The following is a 23627-nucleotide window of genomic DNA, read 5'->3' as shown; positions in this document are numbered from 1 at the left end:
GAGATCACGAGCAGTGTTACGTTATTTATTTTAGAATTTGTACGCTCTGTTGTCATGAACGATTTCACAGAGCGTACCGATTCTTTAATAAGTGTCGTTAACAATTGGCAACGAAGCGCAGAGAAACGCCTATTCGAAGGTAAGTGTCTTCGAAATATAATATATAAAATTATTAATATAATTTATAATACATATGCAATTTTTTTCAAATATATAAAAGCAAATATAAACATTTCCAAGTACAATTTTCTGCCAAAAGTCTGTCGAGTAGAAAAGGCTTTAACAGTTATTATAACGGATCAAGAAGCTAAATCTCTTCTATCGTCATTCAAATTCGCGCACGTGCTCATCCCTTTCTGTCAACTAGATTTGTCATTGTTATCCTCATCTCAAACGGTCTCTGCTGGCTCATCGCGTATCTCTCTGTTATGGCGCAACGACTTAACCGAGATTAATCGACATTTTAGTCAAGCACACTTACCTCTCCGGCACGCTAAGAATTACTCTGCAAGACGAAGGAGGAAGGGGGATAAAGCCTCAATCTCGACCCCGCCGATTTCCGCGATGAATTAATCATCTTCCCGAAGGTTGCGGAAGTTAGGTGGCTTAGGTCGTATCCCGCGATCGTAAAATGGAGAATACTATATAGCGATTATACGATTGCGTATTTCGTTTTCCTCGTTAAAATTGATTAAATCGAGTCGAAATGAAACGCAATTAAAATTAATATTCTATATAAAAATATACATATATATGTTAATTTCGAAATTATCTTCTCTAACGTTGTCGTCGTTAAACAGCCGTCGCGAAACTCGTTAAAAATTGCTTCTGTATGGCAAACGAGTGCGACGAGCGATCTTCGTTGAGTCCCGTCCTTGTTGTACACTCATTAAAAACTTGCTTCCTTCGTCGTAGATCAAATGCAAATTTGTTAATTAAAAACTTTATCGCGAGAGAGGTGAAAAACATCATTTTCGTCATTTCCTTCCTCCTTCTCCCTCTCCCGATTTTGATCAAGGCCGCTCGTGAAAACGTTTTTTAAAGTAAGCGTTTCTCTCTCACAATCGGCATACATACTAAATACTAACTCCTAAAGATTACATTTAAATTGGAGATTCCTGCGAAAGATCGTCCCGCGTTCCTTTCGTATCAATTTCGTAATGCGTTATTAACAAGTCAAGCTTTATAAAGTGATATTATTCGACCGTGTAACGCTTAAAACTTCTTAGAATCTGCGAAATTAAAAATCTGCATACACAGATCGTTTCTCTTGAAGGTATTATAAGCTCAGAATTTCCGCCAAAATTCGATACATTCCTTTTGCGTGCATTAGCATCTCCTTCTTCCTCTTTGAAATTAATAAAGTTTCAGAATTGGATGCTTTCAAAATAAACGATTCTAATAACGTAATACGGTCGTGTTCACTCCCTTTTGAACTGCCATCTCTAAAAGATCTCTAAAACGATACCTTGATAAAAAGATTCCTTTATCTTTATCGAAATTTTAGTAAAACGTATCGATAAAGAGGTATATTAAAAACATAGCATGTAATGCTTACAGATCAAAGGCATTTTATGTTGCTAACCGAGAGAGTAATGGCAAGTGAGGCTTCATCGATAAACAATTTAACGTTCCTTTACCATCGATAAAAATAATAATTAATTATAAAATACGTAAAAGAAAAAGAGAGAAATAATTTATTCTTCTTCCTCTCTCTCTATGTAAGATTAATATCAATAATACGATACCAAAGCCAAGGGAGTGCCACCAAATTTAAAAGGTAATAATTGAAATTGAATTGAAAAGGAAAATTATACTTGCTGCGCGATCTTTAATCTTCAAAGCTAAATAACAAAAAAATTAAAAATTTCGACAACTAACAGCAATAAAGACAATTCGTTTTTTATATTTGATATTGGATTCACAGAGACATCTGTTTCGCAAAATAATTCTGACAGATGATCAAGTTATAATAGAAGAAAGAATTTCGAGAATGACAAATCACTTTTCAACGCCTATTCCTCAGAACTAAATCCTCTCTCAGAATCATTAAAGTAAGTTATTAGTTCTTTACGGAACGTCCACTCCATCGAAAACTGATCCCGATGATGACCGACCGACGGACGTTCAATAAATATGCTAATATTTCCGCTTTTCGCTGGCAAAAATTATGCGTCCTTCCATGGCAAACTGCCCAATCCGAGTAAAACGATCGTTGATCTTAAATCGCGGAAATTTATTGTGATAGAAAATCCCGCGGTTAGTCTGGCGATAAAAATCGACGTTCACATTATGTCAATTGAGTTAATTTAAGGATGTTTCGAGAGAGAGAGAGAGAGAGAGAGAGAATCTAATATAAAAAAAATAAATCTGAACTAACAAAAAGGGGGAAATGATTAATATTTTATTATTTCTTTATAAACTTAGATGTCAAACTTTAATGTTTATGTTATAACATAATAGAGTGGGGATCATAAAATAAATACTCGAAAGTAAATTTGCCTCATAAAAATAAATTGCTCTCTTCTTACTGCACATTAAGAGAGAGATCTAGAAACTCGTGGCAGAAATGTTTTATGCAACGTTGAAATAATATGTGATACATTTTTTAAATTTAACTCTCTTGAAATGAAAAAATACCGTCATATAAATAAAGTTAAACATAATCTTCCGACATACATGAAAATGTCACAATTTACGTAGAACTACTTCTGGCAACATTGCATTTAATTTTATTCACTCGCATAATAAAAAAATACGCCGCTGTAATCAGTGCCTTTAAAATCTCACAAATGTTGCTGAATTATAAAAATTATCGACTCTCACGTATCAAAGTATTTTCCTAAACTACCTTGTATATCTCGTATATAATATAATTTATTATATAATTATAATAAATATTATATTATATAATTTAGCATCCTCGATAAGAGTTATAAAAAAAAAAACTTGATATTTTACTGTCGATATTATTTCGTTTAATCGCGCTCGTTTTTTTATATCACGATAATTTGTTCCAAAAATAATTATTTAAATATAGATTACCTAAATATAATTATCTAAATATAGATTATCTAAATAATTATCTAAAGAGAATTTGTTCTAAAAAAAAAATAATTTGTAAAGGTTAATCAAAGCATTTCTAATATCCTCACACATTCCTCTCCTCGTACTCGCCACGTATAAATTACAGTGACGCAAATTCGAGGTCGGTAGCTAAAATAACTATGACGCATATCTGCCTATCACGCATATATATATATATATATATATATATATATATATATATATATATATATATACACATTTGTATCCCGCGACGTAAGAAGGGGAATAAAGGAGAATTGTAGCGAGGAGTACGACATGCCTCCTCGGAATGTACAATGGCACATCGTCACGTTGTAAACAACGTTATTTGAATTCGCTCGACTATTTTACACCCACGATTCCGCAGGTGCGCCGTTTCCCTTTTGCGAAACGCACATTCGGCAGAAACTCCACTCGTGCAAAAGTAAACGAGCAAAACTAGAACCTCGATAAATGGAAACAAAGTCCGGGAATCAGCTTTGACTTTTTCACTGTCAAACGAGAAAACATTGTAGTACGTACGTACATGTCGTTACGTCATGTATTTCACGTCGCTCAGTACTTGTCAAAACGCTGACGGCACAAAAAAAAAAAAAAATAAATAAAAAAAAAGACGCCTTTGTACAAAGCGAATGGCCTTTGAGTGATGTAAGCATTATTTTATTTCTTTTTAACAGCCTGACACAGGAGAGCCTTTTTGTTCCCGCGTTTTTCACGAAGATCAAAAGCAAAAGGAGATTAATTATTAATTTCGTCGCACTCGGTGACTTTCGAAAAACTCGCGCTGTCGATTAATAATTGCGAAGAATAACGAATAATTCATGACATCCATATTCAACGTTGATAAAATTAGTTTACCGCTGCCCTGCCGTCGCATCTCGATGAGTCGAGAGGCGGGAAAGGAAGAGCGGGGGCAATTAATTAATGATAATCGCTTTCCGCCAAATGATCAATGTTGATCTGACCGCCAATTGTTTTAATTCTGACAAGGAGAGAGAGAGAGAGAAAGAGGGTTTCGCGATACACGCCGTCGATATTGATCAGATTTCGTCGACGAAAAACTTCTCCATTTCCGTGCCGCTTGAAATTCACAATCGGAGAACGCGATAAAACTATCGGATTCTCGTTTCTATTCGAATCTTTCAATTGCGCTCTTGCAAACGCCATCGCCAACTCGGACAAATTCCGGATTCGAGCGTATATATCGATCGTTCAGGCACGTCACGCGTAAAAGTAACGACGCCGATGCACGCCATTTCCTACCGCGAGGTGCAACGACACGTTGTACGAGAGAGAGAGAGAGAGAGAGAGAGAAAACGAGGAGCTTTGGAATAAATTTTTATTAGTTTAATGCGAGATTAATTTTAGAATATATATTAAAATAACGCGTAAAAATGATGTGACAATTTTTATATGTTCAGACAGCTTTATTTAATCACATGTTCGTATTTTTATTTTATGTTAAAAATTATATTTCCAAAAAATATATATATTTCAGTGTTATATAAAATATTCGAATTTACTTCCTAAAAGTAAAGTCCTTTTATCTTAAATATAAAAAAAGGCAGAGAGTTTATTTGACGTTTCAAATTTTATTTCTCTTCTTATGTTTTATAATCTCCACCCTTTTGTGTACATAATAAAGATCTCTCGTACCATCGATTTCCGTAAATCCGACCCATCTCCCCTTCCCATTCGAATCTTCACACCTCCGTGCTGTCGCGTCGCGGTGCCTTTATACGTCCGGGATCGGTATGATCGCGTGCATTTTCCGCAGCGTGTTCCGCAGCATATCGCGACTCCTTTATTACTTTACGAATCGGCGCATTCGCTCCGCCGCAAACTATACACAACCCCCCGAGGGATCGTCGAGGGGTATACTCGGTGTACGTTCACTTTGGCATCCGCGGAATGGACGCTTCGCCTTCGGAGCTCGATCCAGGAATTCCAGACAATCCGTTCGACAACGAGAGACGCCTCTCCTGCGCTAGCGGAGGTTCCTTCCGCTACAGTAATTATTCCCCGGACGATATATGACGGCGCGTCTCCCTCGACACAACGCCACCGTGAAATTGCGTCTCGTTGTTATTTCGATTTGTCGTCGTCGTGTTCCTGCGCCCAACGGCGATATCTGTCGCTACAACGTGGAATGAATAATTTCTTATGGATGAATGTGCGATAACTATAATCAGGACGTAATAGAGAAGAGATAATGGAACGCGAGAGAAAGGATAAGGAGATTTTTTTCAACAGATTTCTTTTCCACTTCATGTTGCATATTTTATTGTTTTTTTTTGTTTTGCATATAATTGCGACACTCATCAGTCGCGTAATTACGATCGTTTCGACATATTTATTAATTAATAGCTAATTGTAATACACGCTAAATTCCTCAAGATATAATCCAATGATGTACGGAGCTTATGTGGAATAGACTGAGCGCGTATATTAATATTGTATTGTATGCAGGGAAGGCCAAATATCTTCGTGACAACAATTCGATGTAAACAATAAGTAACGCTACATGTTGCAAAATACTAAGGTCACATATCAACCGATTTGAGTGTGATTGCCAATGTTATTGGCCTCCAAAAATATATTTAACAAAAACATATTAAAACAAACAATAAAATATATTTAACAAAATATATTTGAAAATATATCTATTATAATATATTTTTGTTAAATATATTTTATTGTTTTAATATAAATCCGGCGCTGAATATTTGTGTATTTTATCCAAATTTTATGCTAAATGAATGATGATCTCATCGTATATAAAATTTAACGTTTATGTAAAGAATAAAATTTGCTAATTTTCGTTAAGAAAAAAAAGTGCTTATGCAAATTATTTAGTATTATCATTTACATGAAATCATCGTCGCTGCGATGATTTGAATGCGCTTTCCAGCATTCTCCGGCGGTGTCGGAAGCCTAAACAATCGTTGCAGCCTGGCATCACGGGTCACGTGGTGAAATTCCTAATTCGGACTGGATGGACGGCCGACCAGTTATGAATGTCAATGCATTTGTTGTCGACGCACGGAAGCGCCCGGCGTGGATTAAACTCGCGTTCGAATTCGACGCGGTGGCATTACGAGCGCAGCCATTATCGTGAGCACGCGGACTGAGAGTAAACTGATTTGAAATTGGTATCAGCCCACCGATACACGTCGGCGCAATCTTAATCTTAGAGATTACACGCGATCCCGCACATATAATCCCAATTTCCACTAGTGTCCGCACGAGTGACGAAATTCATCAATAATTCCAATTCGACAGATAATGAAAACAAAAGGATAAATGCCTTTTGGTCAAGTAAATGTATTTGTATTCGCGAAATAAATGTCATCGGTTCGAGTTACGGAACCGCCGTGCCCCGAGGCGTTTTAATCCGATTTATCGAATCAAGTTCGCCGCAGAGAAATTGTACGAATCCGCCAGTGATTTCTCTGCATATGAAAATGAAAAATTTCCAACATAAAGAACACTGCATCGGGTCTTTATACGTCGGACGTATTTAATTGAATCGCTCTTTGTGTCGCGCGACGATACGTCCGTAGGAGCGTTCATTCGGCCTGGGCATAAATCCTTTTTTCCCCCGCGACAGATTGGCGTTGCCCGAGGGACAAGCGGGATGATTATTCCTTTACAACGCGGACTACCCGTTATTAGATTAAAGTGGAGCGGCGAGTATCATTAACGTTCCCAATTAGCGCGACCCCTCGTCGTCTTTGCGCAGTATTATATCCGACTCCCCGACCCCTCCCTCCCCCCTCCGAGATCTTTATTTGCCGCGGCAAAACAATGCGAAGCGATGTTTTACGCGAAAATACATTCGCTCGCGGTGGCTCTATTATATCCTGGAGGAATAGAAGGACCCAAAGGCACTCGCCGGGTCTCTCTAAATTTACGTCTAATGCCCAACAAGAAGAGAAATCATGCTCGTATGCGAGACACAGTGGTTTTAAGCATGATTCTTATTCCTCCTTAACGTGCACTTATTTTTTTTTTTTATTTTTTATTCTTCGTAAATTTAAATTGCTGCGTAAATTTAATAAAAAGAAAGATAGCAATCTCGGATAAATTCTAAGAGTACAAATTAATTAACTAGGACATTTTTTTTATGATCGTTGTATATTCCACGCATATATGTGACCTCGTGTCACATAGAATTTCTACCTTGTTTCACTCCGTTACATTCTCTAACGAAGCTCCAAGCCGTTGTGTTCTTCCATGAGCACCATTAGCGCGTCGTTGGTTAGTTAACGCAATTATCCTTGCTCGTTCGGTCAGCGATCCCTCTCTACCGCAACCCAAAACCTCCAGAGAATTATTATTTATATCACAAAACACAGCATTCTCTGCGGGGACGCTAAATACTTCGCGATAAAAACTTTGCGAAATCTTCTATATTCCGAGCAACAACAAATTTTTCAGCTATGTTAGAATATTTTTAATAAATGCTACGGTAACGAAAACAGATTATTAAGTATATATATTATCACAAAAAAAATATATATATATATATATATATATATATATACACACACGTAACTATCTCGTAAATGATCATCGTTGATTTCGCTGACGTTCGATCTAAATTGGCAATTAAATTAAATTATCACATTGCATCATTATCTGACATTAATATCTTAAAACGTAAAATTTAATGAAAACAAATGAGAGTTTCTAAGTTTGAATCAATACGGGAATTGCAGTGTTGCTGAAAAATTACAAGAAGTTAAAATGAGTTTATTTATTCTTTCTCAACAGTTCAAAAAAAAAAGTATTATTCGGCAAAAATCGAACGGTTGCAGCGAACAAGATTGCTCATCATTATACTGTAGATCCATCTTCGAGTTTCCTAGAGAATACACTTGAACAGGGTACGCCTCTGACCTATTTAGAACGTCGGACGACTAATTACGAGCGACATAATAGCGGCCAACGACGTTTCCATAAACTGGCAAACGGCTCCGACGTAATTTGGGGGCCATTTACGGCTCTTTCCTCGAGCTCACCCAATTGTGACAGCAAACGATTCGATACTGATCTCTTCTTACATCGTTCGCTACTTCAGATAATGCCTTTCCTCGCCAAGAAAAAATTCAAAGAATCCGTTTATAAACTAAATGTATTGATCTGTTTCTAAAATAATGAGTAAAATATTTCTCTGAATACTTGACTCGCGTCTATTCAAGTTTATTCATTCATTAATGTCATACGGTACGTATTTAAAAAATTTAATCGCTTATAATTTTGGTTGCAATCGATTTAATAGAAAACAAAAATGCTATTTTGAAATAGAAGACAATAGAAAATCAATATTAATTGACAAAACAAGAAAAAAAAATACTATTAATATATCAAAAATATTGCACTCGCTAAATCTATTTAGATTGAATTTTTCATCAATGTGACAATTTGCAGCTCTATAACGTGAACGAATTAAAACGTTCTAAATAAAATTCCTCCGAAAGTACGGTATCTGTTTTCGCTATTTGAAAGGGTTAAAAACGGTGGAAAAAGTTGCCTTCGCGGATCAATCAACACGACACACTCGTTACGTCACGAAACAACTTTATTTCCAATTTTTACAATGATTCCTAGCACGCTTTCCCGTCCCATGCAAAATCGCCAAGGTTTTCGTGTAAGAGGCGAAAGACGAGGTAACAGCACGCGAACGATCGATGTGATTCGCGGCGGGAGTTCGGTGCGCGGGAGAGAGTAATATCCGGTTATAAGGTAAAAGGTACTGTCGAGATAGATGGATGGATGGATGGATGGATGGATAGATCAGGACAAGGAGAGCTCGAAGCACGCCCGCCGCCATCGAGCGTGATTATCAATAAATTACAGACATGATTAAACGCGAAAGTGATAATTTAAAAATATCCGGGACTTGTATTTTCATTTGTTGTAATAAATGTGGGACGCGCTTAAATGCTTTCTTATACCGTCGCCTCTTTAGAAGCACGATCGTCTTTGATATTTACATTGTATTCGATAACTTTACTCTCGTCACACACGATTCGAGCTGTTGGGTAGAATAGTGGTATATGAAAATAAAAATATACTTTTTCTTTATATTCTTCTCTCGATCAATATAAAGGAAGTAGATTTTATATATATATATATATATATGTATATAAAATCAAAAAAGTATTTCGACACAAGATATATTATCGGATAAATGATTTTGTATTTAATGTTCGGTTCAACAGCTCGCTCGAAATCTATCTATCTATCTGACAGGTATTTAAAATCTTCCTCGCGTACGTTTCTTACATAAGATTTGAATCTCGTTGAAAAATTCAAAGCGCGCAAAAGTACATTTTTCGTTGCAAGGATTGGGAGTCCTCGAGGATTGGCAAAGAAAAGCGTTTCACTGTCTGTGTATTGCCTCTCTCGGCACACAATATATATATATATATATATATATATATATATATATATATATATATTCCTATATTTTAATTGCTAGAAAAGACATTTCTATGACAAGGCTGGCAGCGATTCCTCTCCGCGTTCATCCTTCTCGCTTCCCCTCAGTTCGTCGTCGGTGCCATCTGTCTCTCTCTATTCACCTCCGTCACCCCCGCCCCGTTCCTCTACAGACATTCCCTCGTGTGTGTGTGTAATTCGGGACAGTCTCTCTTCTGTGGTTTTCTGTCCGCCTTTACTTCTGCTGGAACAATTCGAACAACGCCGCAAAGAACGTAAAGGGACGCTCCGTTTTCAAATTACAATAAGCAGGCAAGGCGCTCTTACACGTGCAGATAATAAAAGCGTCGAAAGAAGCATTAAAATAGCATCGAATAAATTATATCGATATACATATAATAAAAAAAAATGTGTTTAAAAGAAAATATACATCTAATCAATTTTTGACTGAAAAAGATAAATTCTGCTCAACTGCAGATGCACGCAATAAATAAACGTCTCGGTGACAAATAAATATAATCAATCTTATTCGGGCTTGCAATTGTTATCGGGAGATCGCTATGTGCAGAAGCTATTTGTTTTACGGAAACGTGTCATTTAATAAGCGTCGAGAAAGATGAAGAGAAGCTAGAAACAGTGAGAGATGGATATTCGAGACGGCTATTAATCACCGGAAACACGCGTATCTAATCGCGCCGCTTGCTCAAGGGGTCACCTAACTTAGTGCACTGACCTGATCTCCAACACCGAAATGTGTGAGACCGATCGCACCTGCGTACGCCAACAGAGTGTTGATCGCCTGCTGTGTCTCCAGCAGGATCCTGGTCTCGTTCATCCAGTCTTTGGCGATGCTTCTTGGCGCACCCTTCAGCAGGTTCATGTATTTCAGAGTCATTTGGAAATTGCCACGATCCAACCAATATCTGAAACAAATAATCGAGGAAATGTTTGAGATTTGTTCACCTGCGGTGACAACAAATGATGATGACGGTTTTCGGGTCGTTGGATATATTTGATAACAGGCGTAATATTTCTCTCTCTCTCTCTCTCTCTCTCTCTCTCTCTCTCTCTCTCTCTCTCTCTCTCTCTAAATAAATAAATAAATTTATATCGTTTTGTTAATTTCATCGTATAACGGAATGCTCGGCGGACAATGGAAAGCCATTATTTACGGTAAACAATGGGCGCGGGGAAAGATTCGTCCGGCCAAATTTCTCTACGATTATTCGACGGATGTAGGCCACTTTATTTCGTGAGAATGTATCGTCTCTCTCCCTTTCCATCGCTTTTAGAGAAATACCGTAGAGACCGCGCGCGATAGTTTGGCGAAAGGTACTCGTGGCAGAGAAATAGTTGGCGACATCGAACACACAGCCGGAAGCTGCATGCGACGCTCCTCTTCCGAGAGGAAACGCCTTCCACGAAACCGTTCGAGACATTTATTCGTAAACTTAGATATTAAATTGGCGATAACCAGCGCGGATGTCGTCCTTCCCAGGATGCGCGGAAACACGAACCTTTAAGGGAAAAGCGCACGCAGGATAAGGTCAATTGAAAACTTTACGCCGAGTCTCTTGCTCCGATACAGTAAAGAGAGATTAATGTTGTATCTCGGCTCGACAGATGAATAGTAGAAGAAAAAAAGATGACCGATATTTTCCAAGTAATGCGAGTGGATTTTCAAACGGATGAACGATACAATTAAAAAGTATTCCTTTTTTTATACGAATTATTTATTTATTATTTTCTGCAGTTTTATTTGTTTAAATGGAATAATATATCTTTTTATTGTAATATATATATTTTATTGTAATTTTGTAAGGTATTTATGGTAAATTCGATAGTATGATAAAGTAAGATTTTTAATATAATATTTATTCATAAAATATTGTCAATTGCTTTTAACCATGAGCGAAAAAAAAATAAAATATTTCTCCAATAAAAACTGTCATGAACATTTTCGTTTAAGTCAAGGTATATAGAGTTTTTTAAACAAAATATCTTTTACTCGAAACATTTTGGTATAACTATTACTTAAAAACTGAATGTATACACTTAAATCAAACTGTATTTAATTAGAACGACATTAAAAATAATTAGCAAAACAATAATTAATAAAAAATGAAAATTACTAATATAATTAAATACGCAAATTAAAATGAGTCATTAAAATCTTATATTAAATTAAGCATGCAATTCACACAATATTTTCCAATTCACTGATCATTGTTAATTGCCGTCCTTTTTGGAAGTCGTCCAATCGCATACCGAGACTACATCACGCCGTTTTTAAAGAAAATTCGAAGATTAACAAGCCACGAACAATATGTGCGGAAGCTGCATCGCCGGAAACTGCACCGTCTGTCTACTTTTTTATTACAATGAAATATACTGCGAAACGTGAAATGGAACGTGGCGTAGAACGTTTATCTCTCCGTCCCGTCTCTCTCTTATAAAATCAATCCTTCTACGTAGCAGTTCACGTTTAGTGGCCTAATTCGAAGCACGGACGCGCAGATCTCAAAGTTTCTTGTTGCCTTCGGATTTCATATTCGACCATATCGCACCGTGGCAACTTTCTCGTTTAAGCCTTCGTCCCACACCGGGCCAATCCTCCGTTAAGAAAATCCTACGCTTTTCTTACACGTGTTCCTGTCGCGGGTAAATCCAGTTCTCTTTACACCGATCAATCAATCAATCCGATCGTGATACGGACTTCTCGTAATAATTTTGATCCAACTATTACACGAGGCGAGAAGTGATTTCGCACTTTCATCTTTGTATCTACAAGTTTTTCCATCCATCTCAAGTTAATTTTCTCTTAAAAAATATTTTTTTTTTGTTCTCTATTAAAGAGAATTTAAAAATATTTTAATTATTTTAATTATTATTGTAAATTATGAATTAAATATATTTTATTCAATATTATTTATTTATTTAATATTATTTATTTATTAATATATTTTTTAAAACATTTTATAAAATATATCCTGATAAAATTTAAAAACATTAATGTTTTTAATTTTTAATTTCAACTACAAAGGACTCTAATTCAAAGAAATCCTTGAAAATTCCATCTTTTCCATATTTTTTTCCAGGGAATAGATATTTTTTCAAATACAAATAATAATTGACAAACATGCCAGAAATCTATAATGTTTTTCTAATTTATCGCTTTTAAGAAAATCGATTTTTCATTACCCAAAGAATAGCATTATTAGCTAAAGAGTTTCTCGTATAACTTGGTCGATTACGCCCCCGAGTTACCTCAGTATTGTATTATAAAAGAAAAGTTCTCTTATTATTGAATATATCCGTTAAAATAAAATATCGAAGAACTTGATGTTTCTCTCTCGATAATGGAAAAGGCCTCTTGAAATAAATGTTACAGGCCAACTCGCTGCCCGATATTTATTGATTCACCAATAAAATTAATTCGCGCAAACAACGGACATTGATATTCCATTTGTCGATCATTAGAGGAATGAAATTCGAAAAGGATAATTTGACAAAGTTTAAAGTAACACACACACGAAAAAAAAAAAAAAAGAATTATTCTATTCCCTCGTATATTTATTTACTCCTCGTTGAAACAATTAAAAAATTTAACGAGCGAAAATAAATACGCCATCGGCGCTATTTTCCAAGTAACACGAAGCCAACTACATTTTCATAACGCAACTAAATATATCGTACGTTTCCGTGACTAAATAAAATGCGCATATAAAGTCGAGGGGTCAAATTTTAGAGTGCATCCATCTCGACGATTAAATATTCATTTGCCGAGTGAGACAATGCCTCCTCCTCTTAAAACTCCGAGAAATCTTTTCAAGGTATATCTACGCGCGTGATATATTGACTATACGGTGTAAAACTCTCGTGAACCCGAGAGTTTTATCCGCGGGCATTGAAAGAGGGTCTACGTGTGTGCATGCGCGTGTGTGTGCATACCGCAGTGCGCTTCGAAATTAAAAATTCAGAAGGCTCCATCGCACTTCGGCTTACACGTGTTCGTTTATGGACGACGAACGTGTCCAACAACCTATATAAGTTATACATTGCACATATCGCCAATTACAGAGTTCGCGACGTAGCTTATTCCGACCAACTACCCACCTGACGTCTATTCTCCGGCCGATAAAATATATCACCTGTCATCCGTATAAAGTACATCAGTCGCGATATCGCGTATCTCTTGCATGAGATTATGAGCATCAGAAGAAAATAAAAAGTACTGCGATAGAGTAATTGAGCCCTAGACAAATTTTTCTTGCTTTCCTGGTCACATATGGGTCACAACATTTTGAAAAAAATCCACAGAAATTTATATATATTTTTTTGACATCTCTACAGCAAATAATCGCGTGCGAGAAAAATTAAAAAATAATATTTAAACATTTTTTAATAATAAAAAATAAATTTTAAACAATTTTTAAACCTTTATTGATTTAGATCTTCAGGATATTCCATTGCAAAAATATCGGTAGAGTCAAAATGATCCAACGTGACCTTTAAGAGTTAAGTATTCATCAGGATGCCGCTCGGACATTTCCGACAGGAGAAAAATACAATTTCAAATTGCATCGCGCGCAAGATGATTTTAATTAAAGGAGCACGGAGTATACGAGTTCCCGTAATTACGGAATTACATCGAAATACGTGTTACTCAACAGTCTCTTAAATACTAATTAAACAGTCGAATCACTAAGTTACATTTAATTTTGCAAATTACGATTAGAAGCAAACAAGAGGAGACTATCCAAGAGAGTTTATTCGAGACCTGTTTTCGCGCCTCGTCACGTGTACCTCGCAAAATTATATTCCAATGATATACTTTGACATTTCCGTGCGCCTCCATCCGCACGAAAAATATCCTAAATAATATATTTTTAATTTGTAAGCGTCAAAGAGAGAGAGAGAGAGAGAGAGAGAGAGAGAGAGAGGAGGGAGGGAGAGGGAGGAGGGAGGAGGGAGGGAGGGAGGGAGGGAGGAGAGGGAGGGAGAGGAGGGAGGGAGAGGGAGGGAGGAGGGAGGAGAGGGAGAGTAAGGAGTGAAGACGTGCCGAGAATGTCTATTTTCGCAAAGGAGATGGAGGATAAGATAGTCTATCTCTCTTTGGGGGTCGAAACTCGATATCTCACATGTTCCTCTCGGGCGAAAAAAAGGGTGCGAAATCAAGGGCCGCGAGAGTGCTTTTAAGTATGTAAAACTATCTTTCGCGGCAATTCACAAGCCGCTACTTTCGCGAATTTTTGAACGCGAGGAAACCAACGCCGTCGAACTACGTGCCGCGAAACTGTATTCCTCCTTGGAGCTATAAAAGGTATTCCATTGTCTGAATGATACTTTAATAATGGATTCTCTCCAATGAATTTAAAAATGGTTCGTTTTTTTTTTTATACACACGATTTTTAATATAAATGTTTAAATGATTTCAAACAATAAATGCATAATTTATTTTCTTTTATAAATCTTTTGTAAAGAAAATTTGAACTCTCATGCAACGCTCGGGATATACGGATGCTTATCCTTATTTAACATTTCTCATAAATCGAGTGTCTTCAGCAAAAAAAAAAAACCAAACGAGCTGCTGGCACGAGAAAAACGGAGGGATAAGTTGGTAAAATGGCCGGCTACCGGATTTCACCGGGGATAACCTGACGAGTAGTAAATGGCAGTGTTCTTTGTCAAAGTGTACGTGGCGGATATTGTGCGGTAAGTTTTTTCGTCTTTCTCGCTACGTTGATAGCCGGCCGCGTTCTCTCTCTCTCTCTCTCTCTCTCTCTCTCTCTCTCCGGTCCTTAGAATCTCGTAAGGATAATTTATAAGGTCACCCTGGGATCAGAGCGGATGGAGAAAGAGAGAGAGAGAGAGAGAGAGAGAGAGAGAGAGAGACGGAGAGCTTCGCGTGACGTGCGAAATTGGTGCTCGAGTACAATAAAAGCGCATTCAAGTCGACGGTTACAAATACCATTCTCGAGCATCGACGATTTCGCGCTGTCATTATACCGTAAAATTTCGAGAAAGGTATCACAAAATTTAAAATTTGTAAAAAAGAAATGGCAATCTATATTAATTTTTATGAAGCTCAAGCAAGGCAAATTCTGTGAAAAAAAATTTATGGATTGTATATATTTAATTCACGATCAGTAGAATTTTAGATTCGACGCCGCAGAAATAATTGCCATCGGAATAATATACGAGAATTTTCGACGAATAAATAGCAATCTTACCTGGCACGTTGAAGGATGTCATACGTATTCAAGGAGGTTACATCGATTGGCTCGTCTTCGAGCTCCGTCTTCGGTATTGGACCAATCGTTTTGATGATCAGGAAACTTTGAAGGAAACTAAGAAAGTATATAGGCAGTGCTGCACCCTCCTCAGGCACCATAGCTAATCTTCTAGCCATGCTTTCTACCTAGCGACACATAATGAGATCGAACGGACTTTGAGAAATTGAACCTATCGATCATACATAAGAATTTTATACCCAAGGTGTCTACTCAAAGTTCACTCATGTATCAGATATTTTTTTTTTTTAATTTCAAATAAAGAAAATATTTTAAAGATTTTTTGATGCAACTTTATAAAATAAATTTTTTGCGAAATATATATTTATATTTTTTTAAAATATAATTTACTTGCCGACTGTTCATAATATAAGAGCAAAAATATCAAAGATAAATTTTTTTCTTTTAAATTCCCCAAATCTTATTAAATTTCCATGAGTGTACCTGATTTTTCGAGGTAAAAAAAGAAATCCCTAAGAATTTCAGATTTTCCATGTTTTTTCAGGAGATAAATACACTGTTAAAGAATACCGGAAACGCAATAATTACCTTGAGAAATCTCTCGCGAAGGACATCCTCCGGGATTACTCCTCTCTTGGCCGCCTCTTCGGGTATGCTCTGGATAGCGGCGCACACCAGAGCATCTCCTTTCGCTAGAATCAAAGGAAACGTGGAAACTGAATCAGTGCTTTCATCGCTCCCACTGGCAGCTGTCCCTCTCAATTTTCTTAATTAATTAAAATCCCAGTTAACATGATTTTTAACCGACTCGTTCATTCGAGAAACTATGTTTCCTTCGAGGTTCGACAAGCAGGATTAATAATCAGCGTAACGTATATGTTATTCAAAATTACCAAATTTCCGCCGTAGTCCAATTTGCTTCGCGGAAGCCACAACATTCCCGCTATGTTTTTCTCTCATTGAACAAATTGATGCTTTACTGCAGAGCGTTGCGGACGCACGTTTCAGGCTTGCGATTCGCATTCGATTATCGCAAATCACATGTTTATTGTATAATGAACTGTTTTTATGCGTCGGATAATCACTCATTTACATCAATCACGTTGACAATTCCTCATCGTTAAACATTAATAAAGGAAAATCTCTCGCTGATTGAATTCGCAAATGTCATGTCACCGTTTCTAAGCAACTCGCTACGACATCCAAATTTTAATTAATAATTAAAATTCCCACTTCTCGCGTGCATCGATCCGTAAAAATTGAAATTACACGGACCACCTCTCTGATGGAAGGAATTAAAACGCGTTAAAGCGCGCGGTCAACCAAAAATTTATAGACACTTCGCGCAATTAAGCGCTCACGTAGAGGCATAATTAATGAACACCAAGTGCGCGGCACTCCATCAGACCGACACGAAGCTCTTTGAAATGCCCAACCCTACGTTCTGTATGTATATATATATATATATATATATATATATATATATATATATATATATGTATGAACATTCGCTTCCGATTAAGCCGTAAATCTTCGACCGGGCTCTCTTCCGCCATGCAGAGTCTCTCGCTCCGTTCGACTCGCATACGCTCGTGTACGAGATTCCCGCCGTCGTCGTCGTCGTCCCTATTGTTCCAGTCTTTAATAGCCGACTGGGCGATCCGTAGAAACGAGCGCGAATTACTGAACGGCGATTAAAACGCGGGCGGTCCCGAGCGGAAGAAAAACTCCTCGGATTAATATTCTTTGTCGAATTCAGTCCGCGATCCAAATCAAATTAATGGCTCTTGTCAGAAAGCAGATCAGTATTCGGAAAAATTGACGTAGCGAGATTACGAGATGACGATTCATATTTCAAATCGAAAGTATTTAAATCGCGATGAGTAAGATGTTGCTCCCATTGTCAATAATTATATATTTATTAAATATTATTTATTATATATTTATTAAATATATTTATGGAAAAAGTATTAAGAAATTAAAATATTAAATAAAAGTGTTAAGAAATAATTATATATTTTTTAAATATTATTTATTAAATATATTTATGGAAAAAGTATTAAGAAATAAAAAAAAATATATATAAATTTCGAACGCTACTTCAAATAACTAAATAATATTGAAAAAAATTAAGGAAATAATCCCGTTTAATAATACTTTTCAATATCTAGATGAAATAATATATAGGAGATAAAGGAGATAAATAAGCATTGACCATTGAGATTCAGATAAATCGCCTGTTGTAAAGAGATGTTACGCAGAAAATGTATATGTTCGTACGCGCGTGTTAAATTTTTATTTGTTTATTATAAATACAGACTGGCGTATATATATTTTGCAAGTATGTATATAATACTCTCGCGCGTATTTAATGTTTCACAGACACGTAACGCGATACGCGGGATTTCACGCGTTGCGTTGTTTACTTAATTAATCCGGCCCAATGTTTGCTGAATTAACTGCATACTTTGTTCGCGTATATAGTAATAATAATGTATACGAAAGCAAGTAATAATAATTACAAGCGACCGTAATGGGGGGAACTACTCCGGAGTTACAACTGTAAAGTCCGCACTCTGTTCTCCAAGTTTCTCACGCTACTTTAGGAGCTATTCGCCGTATTTTGTATGCAATGCGAACCACATACCTGTCTCTGCGATATTACTTTAAAAGTCTATCGCGCTATCTCTTCGTTTACGACAGCTAAGCTTTCTTTCTTTATTCAACTCGTATGTAAATCACACGCTTTCATAAGATATTTAATACAAATCATTAATTAAAGAAAATGTTAATAAAACAGTAAAATGCGTGCTATTCAAATTTCTCATTAATCAAGGTATCTACTCAAATGTTGTAAAACAATTCTCCGAAAATTCCCTGATTTTCCAGGTAATTTTGTTCGAAATTTCTGGTAGAGAGAATATTTTAAATGTTCTCTCGGCTAGAATATATTTTAGTGAAATTTTCTGAATTTTTTATTGTATATATATATATATATATATATATATGTGTGTGTGTGTGTGTGTGTGTGTGTGTGTGTGTGTGTGTGTGTGTGTGTGTGTGTGTGTGTGTGTGTGTGTGTGTGTGTTTTCTAATAAATTTCATTCATGAGAACCACTTAAGTTTCAAGTGTACATTTGAAAATACTGAAAGAACCGAATAGCTTTCGTAAATATTTTTCGCTTGCATAATATATTTTCATTTCATAAATATATTTTCATTTTTTTATCATTAAAAATTACAATAAACAATATGTATATTCAATATTTTAGTAAAACACATTGAATATATAAACAGGGACGGATATATGTTTATAATGTATTTTAAACGCATAATTATCTCACAGCTTGGCTTATATACTTACAATATGCTTATAAAAGCAAAATTATCAAAGAAAAAAATTTTATTTAATTTTCTGAATCTCAATAAAACTCCAAGAAAATATCCCGATTTCTCCTAAGTACAAAAAAAAAATCTCAAAATTCCAAGTATTCCATGTTTTTCCAAAAAGTAGATACCCCATTAATCAATTGAGACACTTACGTGCTGCCTTGGAAATGGCCTTAATTTCAGGTTCCAATGGTTTGAGCTTCATATCCGACACAGTTTTTATTGCTCTAGCCAAGGCTTGACAGGCCGACCAAAGGACCTGTGCATTTGATACATCTTTTTCCTCTTCCATCCGAGCTGAAACAGAAATATTTCTATTTTCGAGATTCTGATAAAAATTCTATGCGGTCGATTTAGTGAGAATCGTAAAAAAATATCCCCTTGACTATCGTAAAAATTCAAATAATTACATTAACAGACTTCAAAAGAAAAAAAAAAGCTCATGTGATGTTGATAATACCGAAAATCACACTCGCTTCTGTTCGTTAACATAATTTTGCATTTTTACGATCATAAATAACCAGAAAAGAGGGAGCGAGGAAAATAACTAACAAGATTTATATTCAAAAGTTATTATGCGCTAGAGATTTAAACATTGCCCGATAAAAATATGATATGAGAATACAACAATATATTGCAACATGTATTGCTGTTAAATTAATATATGCTATAAAATGACATCATCGCTATTAAACCGTTGAACTGTAGCCCGTCGGGCATCTGTCAAAAAATTGTCCAAAAAAAAGAAAAAGAAAACGCTATTGTCAGAGGAGAAATGTCGATTCGTAAAATTCAGTTGTCTAATTTAATTTGCGCCGATGTTGCGAGAGGTTCCTCGATCATTCGCGAATCCTCCGGGATATCGTCGTCGTGTTACAGTGACATGGCCAAACATTCGCGCACTTCCAGTGGCGCGGCGAAATTTTTCCATAAATCGCTCGTCGCGCTAAAATCCCGCCGGTTGCGTAACGAAATGAAGGCTCGACGAGAAAATTCTGCGTTATTATTATCCTCGAAAAGCCGTCCATTACATGTATAAATCCATTTAAAAACAAACAATAAAACTTGGATGCAAACTGCGTAAATCACTCACGTTATTTATCGAAACGTTAAAGCTGCTATAAAATTTATCATTTATTCATATTCGCATTTTATAATGTAACCATGTTTATAAGCGCGCACGGACACATGTGCAGACACACATATGTGACGCATTTATGAAAACAACTGGCGGTGGCGTCGAAATAAAACAACGCGTAATAAACCAACTTCATCATCAATACGATCGGATTAAAAGTGCATTTAGCGAGCGAGAACTATGGCATTACAAATCATTGTAAATGTTTTCATGCAAATCGGGTCGCGGAAATATTGTTCGAATGTACATGCTGTGTCAATTAAATAATAATATAATCTTCCGATTGCGCGTTTGTTTACTTGAATGCCGCGACTAAATGTGTTCAATTTACATTATCGTCGAATATAATAGGAATTTGATCGACGCGAGGTGCGATCCACCTGTTCGATCTGATCGATGACAGAATTCGCGATTTGATGAACTGTAAATCGGGCCACAGCCGTGAGAAAGATGTTGACGCCGCCGGAGAAGAAGAACGAGATCCATTTGGCGATCCCGGGACTTTCCCGGCCTCGTCTCTCCCCCTCCTATCTCCCCCATCCGACTAGTGATTTATTACGTGTATCAATTCGGATAGAGTTTACGGAGTGATCTTGTCTAAGGAAAATTACTCTGCTGGATTGGAGATTTTCCGTGTGCCGGCTTTCCCCGGCAGCCTGTTTTCTCTCACGTCACGCAGACGAGCCGCATTTCCATTCAAAGCGACGTCATCTCTCGCGTACGAGGCTTCAATCATTTTTCATTTTGATTCGGAGCGAAGTTTTGACAAAAATAGGTCGATAAGTTCAATCCTGGATTTGCGACACAATTTTTATTCTCTGTACAAATCGACGTTTATCCATCGTAAATATTATCGCTCAGAATTATTCAGAATAATTGCAGTCAATTTTAGAATAAAACACCGAAAGCAAATTACGGTCCGTAATAAGTACAATATCATTCTTTATAACGACAATCGCTTTCGAAAGCACGAACCAGTTTCGAGAACACACGCGATTAATCTCTCGCAATAACGCGGGGATTCTCCTGCAATTTCATTCGGCACACACTTTTGTCATCCAAATATCATTATCACGCTTTCATAAAATATGCATAATACGTTCGAGGAGGGGAAAAAAAAAAATCCTTGCGCGGAGGCTTAGTCAGCGGTTATCTCCGACCCGAAATTACTCGGCTTCGAATAACCGAACCGTAATTCGCGGCCGCGGCAATATCATCATTTCTCCGGCAATAAACTCGAGCATACAATTTGCGCGCGATTTCCTTCGCAATTAAATTAATCCTTCGTGAGGCGCGTTTTTTATCGCGTATTTCGAGGAAAAAAAGGGAAAAGTAGATCTTATTATTAATTTTGCCACATAAGCTAGCGTTTCGCGGATTACGTCGAAAATATTCCGCCATCACGGTCCAGTATATCCGAGATGAATCTTTCTTGCCTTACTATCAATTAATTTATTAAGAGACCAATCTACTTTAAAGGATCAAAAAAATAGATTTTTTACATCTGAATTTTATTGAAAAATTCAAATTTTATTGCAAAATTAAAATTAAACAATTTTAAATATAATTTGCGCTCGATGTCACCCATATGATCATCTGTCAAAATGCGAGCACATACTTGTCGCAGAGGGAAAAAATGTAATATTTGAATTTTTCAAATTATCTTGCGGAAAAAATGTGCAAATTCGTAATAAAACAGCGAGTTTCATGCATTTCCAATATTTAATTACGCGATATTCAAATTCTACTTAACTCACAACCCGCTACATCATATGATAGTCAAGAGCAAGAAAGAGAAAGATTATTTAACTTTATCTATTAAAATGTAAAATGTCTAAAAGTTGTAAAGGTATAGTGATAAAGAGAAAGAACTATATTTTACAGATTATCGGCTTTTCAGTATTACTCGTATCTTTCCGCAAAACGATCAATATAATTTAATGTCTACGCGAAGCGCTCTTTTTTTCTTTTCACACCACGTCAAATTCCATGTTGCATCGGCGCATCGCTTTTGCTGACGGCTTTAAGCGCCCTTTAAAGCCAAAATGTCAAGCCGATTGCCCACATATATCTCAAATCTGTTTTTTTTTCCTTCCCCCCCCCCCGCTCTCTACCTCCATTCTCGTTTTCTCCATCGCAATGTATCTTCCGCGGCTGATTCTCAAGCTCAAGATGATCTCTCTTGCAGGCATCGACGCGGAAAACGGAAAAGGTCGAACTGTTTCTAGCCGAATCCACTTCATCTCGCGCGCGTCCTTGTTCTTATCACCCTGCTATCTTTACCACGGATAAAATCGCGTTAAATATTACATATGGGCGAAGCCGTCCACGATGGTTGAGATTCCGGATGTCATCGCGGAGAGTTGCCGCTAAATCCGCGGTAACTATCCAACTTCCGAACGCGTCCAATTATTCCGGATAATTACTAGCTTAATCGAGCGTATGCCGCCGCCGGTGTATCATCACTCAGATAAATGAGAATTCCATTCTATTCTGTCGGAATTATTTCCATTATGGTGTGTTGTTCTCATATGAAAAAAAAAAAAAAATGATCGTAGCAGAAACTTTTCTCGCACGCGAGGCTCTTCGAAAGGGTAGAAAAGGTAAACAATAGGGAATACAATATCCAATAGCAATATGTAAACAATATGTAAGTGGTTCGAGTCCATCATGTTCTAAATTTCATCCCGGTAAATATGATTACCGTATACACAATACATATACAGGGACCGCATTAGACGATTTGTTTATCTCGCAACTCTCGTACATATCGACGATTTTTATATCTCGCTCCCGGCTTTCTTTGTAATACACGCTACTTAATTAGAACGTAAACACATATTATATTATTTACTATACATGGATTGATTGGTATGCGGGCAAGGTTAAAGTCATAAAAATTATTAATGTTATATAATTACACAAAATGTGTATGAAAGAAGACGAAAGGATTTAAAATTTTATTCCCCCGAGATATTTTTACACGATCTCGGAGGAAATTAGTGATCGTTTCGCGCATATTTTCCTAACTTTTCCATCCAATAATCATTTACATGCCCGCCGCCACTTATCGCAAAAAATTCCGTACGTTATCCGATGGCACCGCGCCAGGTCACATACTGCCGCCTTGTTCCTCCCTCCCTCCCCTCCCCCCCCCTCTCTCTCTCTCTCGAGGGATTTTAAATTCCGGCTAATCGATACGCAGAGAAAGCACAAACGTTTTTATTATTTTCGCGAGAATTTTGTCGCGGCCATAGCTGTCGGCTCATATTTGGACGCGAGTTCGGGAAACGAACCATCTCTCTTTCTCT

General features: G+C 36.7%; 1 protein-coding gene across 2 annotated transcripts in view; it reads right to left on the bottom strand.

Annotated features, from left to right (window-relative positions):
- Nucleotides 1–8653: 8653 nt before the first annotated feature.
- Nucleotides 8654–23627, bottom strand: part of LOC126850618 (MICOS complex subunit Mic60) — a 35381-nt gene continuing 20407 nt past the window's right edge. Inside the window, exons 11-15 of one of the 2 annotated variants that reach the window (XM_050593787.1) lie at nt 19332–19475; nt 16377–16480; nt 15768–15955; nt 10268–10457; nt 8654–9778 (exon numbers count right to left, since the gene is read on the bottom strand). In XM_050593787.1, coding sequence (XP_050449744.1) covers nt 9770–9778; nt 10268–10457; nt 15768–15955; nt 16377–16480; nt 19332–19475 — 635 coding nt within the window. In that variant the 3' untranslated portion in view covers nt 8654–9769. The remainder of the gene's footprint in view (nt 9779–10267; nt 10458–15767; nt 15956–16376; nt 16481–19331; nt 19476–23627) is intronic. The other variant, XM_050593788.1, reaches the window with a different exon arrangement.

Source organism: Cataglyphis hispanica, chromosome 6, assembly GCF_021464435.1.
Source record: "Cataglyphis hispanica isolate Lineage 1 chromosome 6, ULB_Chis1_1.0, whole genome shotgun sequence".
In the NCBI taxonomy this organism is placed as follows: Eukaryota; Metazoa; Arthropoda; class Insecta; order Hymenoptera; family Formicidae; genus Cataglyphis; species Cataglyphis hispanica.
This window is presented reverse-complemented; position numbering and strand designations above follow the sequence as displayed.